This window comes from Phyllostomus hastatus, unplaced genomic scaffold (assembly GCF_019186645.2).
Source record: "Phyllostomus hastatus isolate PE091 unplaced genomic scaffold, TTU_PhHast_1.1 phas_scaffold_760, whole genome shotgun sequence".
NCBI classification, from domain to species: domain Eukaryota; kingdom Metazoa; phylum Chordata; class Mammalia; order Chiroptera; family Phyllostomidae; genus Phyllostomus; species Phyllostomus hastatus.
In genome coordinates this window covers 668,056-677,949 of record NW_025334040.1, presented here as the reverse complement: position 1 = coordinate 677,949, position 9,894 = coordinate 668,056, and the positions used below count along the sequence as shown (strand labels likewise).

At 50.0% G+C, this 9,894-nt stretch overlaps 1 gene segment (V, D, J or C); it reads left to right on the top strand.

The window, feature by feature from the left end:
• Positions 1–8,797: 8,797 nt before the first annotated feature.
• LOC123810850 lies at positions 8,798–9,424 on the top strand. The segment is given in 2 exon segments: positions 8,798–8,932; positions 9,054–9,424. Coding segments are annotated over 2 exon segments (417 nt in total).
• Positions 9,425–9,894: the final 470 nt, after the last annotated feature.

Here is a 9,894-nt window from a genome sequence, read left to right as displayed (position 1 = left end):
AACCTGCCCTGTTCCCATGATCACCCCCTGGGTGCCTGTGACCCATAAAGAGGGTGATGAGACAGAACATACAGCTTCTGACCCCAAAGGTCTTACTTTCTGAGCACAGGCCCCCTTTTAATAGTGACAGGCGATTCCTCCCACATGTTTTATCATGAGCTTATTGAGGTGGAACTTGCGTGCCATACATTTCACTTATAATGTCTACAGTGCAAGAGCATTTTCCTACTTACTGAGAACTGAATGGGCAGCACGAGGCCAACCCTCTCCTGTGAGCAGCAGGAGACAGAAAGGGAATGTGGAATCGGCCTGTGATGGGCACTGCAGCCTGAGGAATCCTGGGAGCCATGGGAGCCCTCAGCTCTGACTCACACTCTTGCCTCTCATTTTACTCTCCCCTCTTCCTAGAGCTGTTGCTGAAGCCTAATGTCTGGGTAGAGATAGATGTGCAGTCACACCTCAGGGGCAAATTTGCATGAGTTGGCCTATGCATCTCAGGGACACGGGACATCAGACACTTGGAGATGGGAGAGTCTCAGGTCCAACAAGGAGGCCTGAGCAGGCAGAGCTCTGGGGCTTCCTCATCTGACCCAATTCCCCCTGCTCCTCACCCTCCTCACTCCCTGGACAAGGGCTTTCAATAGGGGAAAGTGAAGGATGGCCATGGGGGACATTCACTCTGCTCTTTTCTTTTGTCATTTGGACACAGGAAGTGGGTTGTACATTCATTCTACCATCCTCTGTCGGCAGTTCCAGCATCCAGGCTTGGATAGTGCTAACCCTGCCATCATGCACATTGTCCAGGTCTCGGTGTGTGTGTGCACATGAGCGTGTCTGTGTGTAAAATGAGTGAGTAGTGCTTATCTTCTCTAATAATAAGTCTGGGTCAGAAGGTACAATGACACAGTTCTATCAAATACCCGTGCAGCTATTCCAAAGACTTGAATAGAGGCTCAGAGTCTGTCTCATTTATTGATTATAGAGAAAGCAGGGACCTGACCTAACAGAAAGGCTATGGCATTTCAGAGTTGTAGGACATCATCATTTATGAGCATAGACCCAAAAATTTCTTCACGTACTACTAGAACCCATGTTATATCACCAGAGATTTATCTCAACCACCAGGGAGATCTCGGCTGATGCTTGGGTACTGCAACATTTTCTGGGTGATGGACACATGGATTTTGGAGAGAGAACAGATATGAACAAGTGCTGAGCCGTATGTCCGATGCCCATACAGGGAAAGAACCTTTCATCTCTCAGCATTGGTGCCCTGACACAGCACAGGAGAAAGAGATGATGTAAGTGAACGTCACCAATGGACTCATTGATACTGCAGCCAGTGGTCCACAAGGTGCTGATGGCAGCGCCGCCCTTCAGGATGCACAGCTCAGTCCAAAGGAAAGCTCTTACCTGTGTGAGGCAGCATCACCCCAGAGCCACCATGGGGCCCTGCGCTCTCCTGCTTCCTGCACTGTGATGAGCTCCTAGGCCCCCTGGGTTCTTAGGAAATCTAGCAATCCTCAGTTCAATGCTGCCTCCTCATGGCAACCCAGACTCTCCCCACAGGAAAGATATGCTCTGAATAGGAATGCCCCAAGAATACCTGAAACATTTTCCAAAGGAGGCTCAGGGCTCCCTCCAGAGGTCAGGAGCCCTGCAGGCAGTGGTGAGGACCCAGTGTGTTCGTGAGGACACCCGCAGTCAAGGCTGTGATCCTCACGCTGTCGTGTTTTTAGATGACGTGTCTCGATACTCTGTTATCTCTCGTTTATTTCTAGGACATAGTTTCCTAACGACTTATAGAAACTGGTGTCATTTATGTTTTCATTAAATTATCTTCCAAATGATTTATTTTTATCTTGTTTTGTGTTCTTTTCCTCATTTCAAAATATTATACAGATATGTATATACATTTATCTCTACGGCTTCCAATGTGCATCTGATTCTTATGCACATACTGTATTTTAGTAGGAATACTTGTGTTGGCTATAAGTGAAGCATCATAAACAGGATAATGAGAAAAAAGACTCCATGACAATTTTATCAATGGATTTATTGGCAAGTAAGAAATGAATATGAAATCATGTGTTTATTTGCACACTGTGATATAAACACATGTGAGGCCTTTCCTTCACCAAATACTGGCAAAATTTTATCTCCTGCCACCTTCCCCCACTTCCCAAGTCTCCCTCCTTCCTGTCCATTCCTTCTGCTCCACAGGGGACGGTGGGACACAGGTGGTTTAAATGCCTTGTGGTGTCACACCAACTAGTCTAGGCACTGTGTGACTATCTCATTTTGTTTCTAATTGTGAGGTGCATTTCCCCCCAACTTTGTTAGATTTCATGTTAGGATAAATCTCATAATTAAGGACAATGCTGTTAGCTTTCTCTTCAAAATCTGCAGTTATACTGAAGGTACTTTTGTAATTACAGCTCCGCAGAGCAAAGGGGAGTGGCACCCAGGCCTGGCAAGACAGCTCCCACCTTGGTTCCCTGACTCGTGTGCCCAGAGGGTTGACAGGGCTGTGCTGGTGGGACACCCCCGGTGAGCGTGGGCCCTCCAGGAGGTCCTGAAAGTATCAGGAACAGACTGAGTTCCCTTGTTTTAGAATGGACAGGGGCACTTTTCCCTCACTAGCCTGACAGGCTGAGAGCTGTGCCTTCAATGGACAATATTGGCCTTTCTGTGTCTAAGAAGCTGGTTTTTCCCTGCTGACTCCCTGAGACCTGGGCCCACCACAAAAGTCTATAGGCAGCTGGCGGGGGGCTGCTAGCCTGGGTGAGCACTGGGACTTTCGCTGAATGGCTTCAGACTCAGCCCGGACACTGAGATGGGACCCAGTCAGTGTGTGAGCACCCCCTGCTTCCTCTTGCTGACTCACTGAGAACCCAGCTCACACAGCTCTTTCGCTGACTGATCTGACAGGCAGGCAGCAGGCAAAGGAAGGTGGAGGCAGAGCTCAGGGTCCTTGGGCCTTTGGCTCACCTGCCACTGAGTGCAGTGCCCATGGAAGCCGCTCTTGGTGTTCAGCTTGGCCCTTCCCACATACTCCCAGGTCTTTCAAAAGCCAGTATTGTTGCCCATCATTTAATGACATCAGAGCTAAGAAAACTGGGCGTGCATTATGTGACCTAAGCTGTTTGCTGAATAGTCCTCCCCTGCACGTGCCCCTGCGTGTGTTCCTAGCAAATTCTCTGAGGATCCCGTATGAGCCTTCAAACCGGTGAGTAGCTCCCTCATCTGTGACATTGGACATGAAGGTCATTGTGCATTTACTTCTGCAGTATCATCACTGGGTGTGACTCCAAATTAATTTGTCATTTACATACAAGTTTTCACCTCCCACAATTTGGATTCTTGGGAGTGAGATACACCAGAAAACAGTGCAGTGTATCAGAGGCACACTATCTGGGAACCAGACCCTGGATGTGTGAAGAGAGTCAGTGACCTGCTGAGCTGCAGAAACCAGCTGGGCTCTCAGGGTTTGTCACAGGGAGACATGGGTGCCCTGTGACCATCAGGGGGCGCTAAGAGCTGCCCTGTGGAGCCTACTCAGTCCCTCATTAAGGACCAAGATGCAATCCCATCCAGATGCAGGCCACCTGTGGTGGGAGAGACCCATTTACCCTGGTGGACCGCTCAGGGCCTGTGAGGACCTGGCTGCGTCCTGAGAGAAGTGCCGTGACTATCTCATGAGGATGCTGTCGCGGGGCAGGGGAGCAAGAAGAGAGCAGATCTCACTTCTGAATGATTCTGGCCTCTTCCTAGAGACAACTCCTGTGCCTGGTTATTGGTGGACCCAGAAACCCTCATAGGTGACAATGAGACAATAGACGAGGTTTATGGTAGTGGGGGAGACATGGCAGGAAGGAAAGTATGAGGAGAGAGAGAGGAGCCGGTCACCCCAGGTCCTGAAATAGAGGGTGTGCAGGGGTCTCCATGCCCTCAGACCATCTGTTCTGTGAGTGGAGGACACGTTCAGTTGAAGACTCAGGCCCAATGGTCCCACCATCATAATTATCTAAGTGGTAGGAGGAGCAGGAGAAAAACCTCATGAAGAAAAGGTCACATGTTTAGAAAAAGGAGAGAGGCTAGGGACACCTGCAGCACAGTGACGAGCTTAGGGGACGAGGAGCCCCTGCCCAGTGTGGGTGCCTGGGGTGCCAGTCAGGACTGAACTCCAAATCTCACTCTCTCTCTGCCAAGCAAGCTCCTGTCTCTCCATCCCAGTCCTAAGTGAGTGTGGACTGTGAAACAGCAGGGGGCGCTGTGGGCCCACCCCTGAAGGTCTGTGGGGGATCTCAGCTAGGAAACCAGGGCTAGAGCCCAGTGCTCTCTGCTCTGTGCTCACTGAGGACCAGCAGCTGTGACCTCTCAGGGTCCACCCCCAGAGAGGCTACAGCTGCCCCACCCCCTCTCAGCTTTCACCAGCTTCATCCCCAGGGACCCAGGAGGAGGAAACAATTTGCATGAAGGGTCCTCTCAGCCCCCCAGGACAGGACAAGATAAGAGACTTTGTGCCTTTCTCTCCCTCATGGGCTCAGAAGCAGAGTGTGGGCATCTCCACCATGGCCTGGACCCCTGTCCTCCTCGCCCTCCTTGCTCACTGCTCAGGTGACTGACTGAGGGAAGCCAGAGTACTGACTATGGGACACACCTGGGTCACCCTTTTTCTCTCTGACTGAGAACACCCTGTGAGAAATAGCCTCATCTCACGTCTCTCTGTGTCTCCACTTTTCTGTTCCAGGGTCCTGGGCACAGTCTGGGGTGACACAGCAAGCCTCAGTGTCAGGGTCTGTGGGACAGAAGGTCACCCTCACCTGCACTGGAACCAGCAACAAGTTTGGAAACTATGGTGCAGGCTGGTACCAACAGGTTCCTGGTGCTTCCCCCAAAGCTGTGATGCTCGGAAGTACTCGGCCCTCAGGGATCCCAGATCGGTTCTCTGTCTCGGAGTCTGGAAACACTGCCTCTCTGACCATCACGGGCCTGCAGCCCGAGGATGAGGCTGATTATTACTGTTCATCATTCGACTTAAGTAGCAATCACACAGTGCTCTAGCCCCATGGGGAACTGAGACAAAAGCCTTCCCTGTCCCCATGATCACCCCCTGGGTGCCTGTGACCCATAAAGAGGGTGGTGTGGCAGACCCTAGGCAGGGGTGTCCCACATTTTGGCATCTCTGGGCAACACTGGAAGAAGTAGAGTTGTCTTGGGCTGCACATTAAATACACTGAGACACCTAATTACAAAGAAAATCTCATAAAAAATTTACTTTTGAAGTAAATTTACAATTTTGTATTGGGCCACATTGATAGCCATCCTGGCCACATAGAGCCCACAGGCCAGGGTTGGACACCCCTGCCTAAAACGTCTGACTCTGAGGGTCTGACTTTGTGAGTAAAAACCCACCTAAAGAGTTAGTGGCAGCTGATTCTTCTCGTACTGTTTATCATAACTTTGTTAAGACATAACTTGCATGCCGTAAGTTTCACTGGTTCATTTGTACAACACAACATCATTTGGCATATTTACAGAGTGGTATTACCTTCCCATATTCTAATTTTAGAACATTTTTATTATCCCTCAGAGAAAGTCCCCAACATCAGTAATCACCCCTCATCACTCCTCTGTGGGTGCCAAGCCATTGTCGACCCAACTCCTCCATCTATATATCCGTTTCCTCTCCCGGACACTCATCTACATTTCATCTACATTTCATCTACATTTCCTGCTTCCATCTACAGATGGAAGCAGGAAATAGGTGGTTTTTGGTGGCTATCTTGTGTCTTTTAAAGTTCTTTTGAAAAATGTCCTTGAAGTCCCATGCATGCCGGGCATGGGTCAGTACCCTTTTTTTGGTCAAATATTATTGCAATATCTGAGCAAGCTGGTGTTTGTTGCCTGTCACCTGCTGATGTGCATGGGGTTGTTTTTATCTTTGGCTGCTGTGCACAGAGCTGCTGGGAACATCTGTGTACATGTTATGATTTTTTTGAGTGGACATGCTTTTGTTTGTCTTGGGGAGACACTTTGAAGTGGAGTGACCGAGACACGTGACAACCTTTTGTTATGATTGTGAGAGGCTGTTAGATGTCTTTCAGTACAGTTTGATGTTTGGCTTTTCTACCAGCAAGACCTAAGGGCCTGATTTCTCCACATCTCCCCAAAACTGCTAACCTGTCTCCTTTATCACCGCCTTTCTAGTCCGGATGACTGACACCTCACCGCAGGTTTAAAGAGCAGCAGCAATGGATCGCCCTCGTGTCTGTTCCACCCAGGAATCAAACCTGCAACCCAGGCATGTGCCCTGACTGGGAATCACAGCAGCCACCTTCTTGCTTTGCAGAACGACACCCAACCAGCTGAGCCACACTGGTAAGGATCCTCACTGCAGTTTTAACTTGTATTCCTCTAGTGACCAATGGCATTTGGGATCCAAATGGGATAAGAAAATGGTGAAAAATTTACTAAATTTCACCCTTCTAAGCACTCTCATGGTTGGTCCACTCCGGGACACCATCACTGGTCTGGGCAGGAACACAGGCCAGCTGTTCCCATCGCATAACCTGCAGCTCAGCTCCCTGACATTGCAGAACTCTTATAACAGGCCACTCTGGGTCCACATGCCTACCCCTGATGTGTGTGACTGACATGCAGATATTGTGATGACAGGCTGAGATTGCCTTCTCTTCTAAGAGGCAGTAAGAAGGTAAAGGAATTTTAAGAACCCTCACAGTCACTTGCACACTGTACCTGGGCACCTCACTTCCTCCTGCCCTTGTGGGGGATAGGGCCAGAGAGAGGCCAGCACCCAAAACGACATTCTGTCTGCACTCTCCATAAGGGGGCTCCTCCTGCTCCCACCACAAAGCAACTTCTCCCTCTGACACTTCTGGGTCATTGCAGACAATGTCTGCCTGTCAGGGTCTGGTCACAGAAAGTGACATTGAACTCAGCCTGACACTGAAACCACTGTGACTCTGCCCCTCAAGACTTAAAGGCACTGTGAGAGCCACAGTTGGACTCTCCTGCTTTCCTCCATCTTGGCTCTCTATGTCCCTGTCCTTCTGGAACCACCGGTCTGTACTTATCCTGTCATGTTCTGTCCTCGGGCCTCAGGTCAGTTGTTGTCCCAAGGTCTAGACTCTCCCTCATGTTCTCATCTTCCTCCACCAGTCAGCCAATGAGAATCATCTCCAGCCTGTTGTCAGGAAAGCAGTGTGTGTGCTGTTTGTATTTCTGGGGAAATACCGGTTCAGCAAAGAAGAATTTTAGTGGTTTTTGGCAAATACTCAATGATGTAGAAAAAGTCATTTACTGAGCTGTTACTCAGAACTCAGTCACCACAGTGTAAACAGATTATGTATGAAAATCCACTTCCCTATCTCAGTGACTACCTCAGCATGTCACAAAATAATCTTGAGAAAGTTTCTCCCATGAATCTCATACACATGGAGCATGAACATGTTTTTAACGTTACCTGTAACTCATATTTTACTCAGAGGACCACTAGGAATGTGAACAATTGTTAAATATATTTTTAAAACATAGTATATTTATTGTACCAATATGTGGCCAATGATGCAAATTGTATGTGTGTTGGAGATAAAATAATTCCTGTTTTAAAGGGTAATAAAACTAACAGCTTTGCATTTCTCTTCTCCAGTGACCACAATCTACACATTAACATGATTCCAGTTACAGAAAACATCCAAAGGAGGATGTCGAGAATTTGGAGGTGAACTTGGACTTGCCTAAGTTGGCATTTCCTAAAGGGGACTCAGTTCTCCCTCTGCCCACCTTCTCATCCTCTCTCCCTTTCTCTCCCCTTCTCTCCCTTCTGACACATGGCTCCACCCCGCCTTCTTTTCCCAGAGACTCAGCCAGTCAGCCAGCTCAGTGACCTGACCAAGCACAACACAACTTCTCGGGTCATAAAGCTCTTGCCCAGCTAGAGCCTCCATTTCTGAATTGTGAGCCATTTTCCTGACCGTCCACTTTTCCTGGGTCATGCGCTCCGTCTCTGTCTTCCTGGTGTATTGCACTGTGGGGAGTTCTCTACATCTTCACCTAAAGCCATGAGTCTGTGCCACGCCCATGTCCCTCAGCTCTCATGATGCCTCTGCTCCCTGCCCCCTCATCATCCCCCCAACATCCATCCCCTCACAGAACCCTGAGGACAGTAGGGACCTCTCTGGTCTCCCTGCACCAGTGTTGAAGGTGAGGGAGGGAGGCCCCACCGCACCCGCGTCTGCACTCTCCCCTCCCACAGCTTCGGCCACACTTTACAGTCGTCCTGATTTCCACCTCTCTGTCTCCTTATACACCAAAACTCTACACTGGAAAATGTTGTTTATTTATATCAGACACTGGCAGTATAACAAATGGTGTGCCCAGGGATGTTTGTGAACTGACAGTGACCAGTCTCAGGGCAGTGACCCCAACATTATTTGCATCCACACATGAATTCTGAGCAGTGAGCAGCAGGGGTGCAGTGGTACCCCAAGGACAGACAGTAGGTGCCTCCCACTGAGTGTACTCCCTGACTGCCCAGGGCTGGGGCCTTGGGGCCTATGGTTACTGATGGCTACCCACCCACTGGGCTGGGCAGAGCCTCCTGCTCACTGGTCTGTGTAAGGTCGCTGCACCTGCTTCTGCCCTGGACCCTCCCAGGGGGCAAACCCAGTCTCACCCACCAGCTTCCTGTCCAATCAGCTAGGCTCTCACTTGGCTGGTTCTCAGGGTAGAAAAAGTTCATCATCATTGGGAGAAACAAATAAGAGTGAACAGCTCCTCCTCTTCCCAGCCAATGGGAGAGATAAAAGAGGCCTGGCCCCCCTCAGACCTCATGTGGGGCCACAGGAAGCTTCCTGCACCATGGCCTGGACCCCTCTCCTGTTTGTGCTTCTCTCCCACTGCACAGGTACGGCGAGTCTTTGGATGCCCAGGGTCACCCCCAATCCCCTGTTACCTCTGTGGCCTAGATCCTTCTGCAGCTTAAATGTTATTCCTGCCCCAGCACCTGTGAATGTCTGTGTTTCCAGGTTCCCTCTCCCAGCTTGTGCTGACTCAGCCGCCTTCCCTCTCGGCATCTCTGGGAGCCACAGCCAGACTCACCTGCACCCTCAGCAGTGGCTTCAGTGTTGGTGGCAGCTACATATACTGGTACCAGCAGAACCCAGGGAGCCCTCCCAGGTATCTCCTGTGGTATAAATCAGACTCAGAGAAGCACCAGGGCTCCGGGGTCCCCAGTCGCTTCTCTGGATCCAAAGACACCTCGGCCAATGCAGGGCTCCTGCTCATCTCTGGGCTGCAGCCTGAGGACGAGGCCGACTACTACTGTGCAATCTGGTACAATAATGCTTCACACAGTGACTCACACAGATGGGGAAGTGGGACAAAAACCTCAGACTAAGAGAGTTTTCATTCAAGACAGTGGAGTATTTTTTAATAATTGTGTGCATGTAAACTATACTCAGAAGTTCCTTCTGGTTTATCATGGGTCTACTCCCAGTTTTCCGTCCCATGTGTAGTGTCTCAGGGACCCAGAGGCCAAACTGAACACACAGTGGTCACAGTGACATTGCAGAGCTCCTTGGTGTTCATTGTGGGAACCGGGGCCTGTGGAGCTGCCCTTGGCCTCTTGAAATGACACAATGGAGCCTTTTCTTTGTTTAGTCTTAGTTATGTTCCCTGGACATCCTGGCAGGTGACAGTCTCCACAGAACAGACTCTGCAGGGCCAGGGCTCCAAACAAGGACCTGCCTGTGCCTTTCAGGCCCATCCTCAGAGCCCCTGTGGCACACAGTGACTCAAGGACGAGGCACTAAGCTGTGAGACGCTTTGTGAGTACACAGGACACAGCTGTCCTAGTCCCCGGGCTAC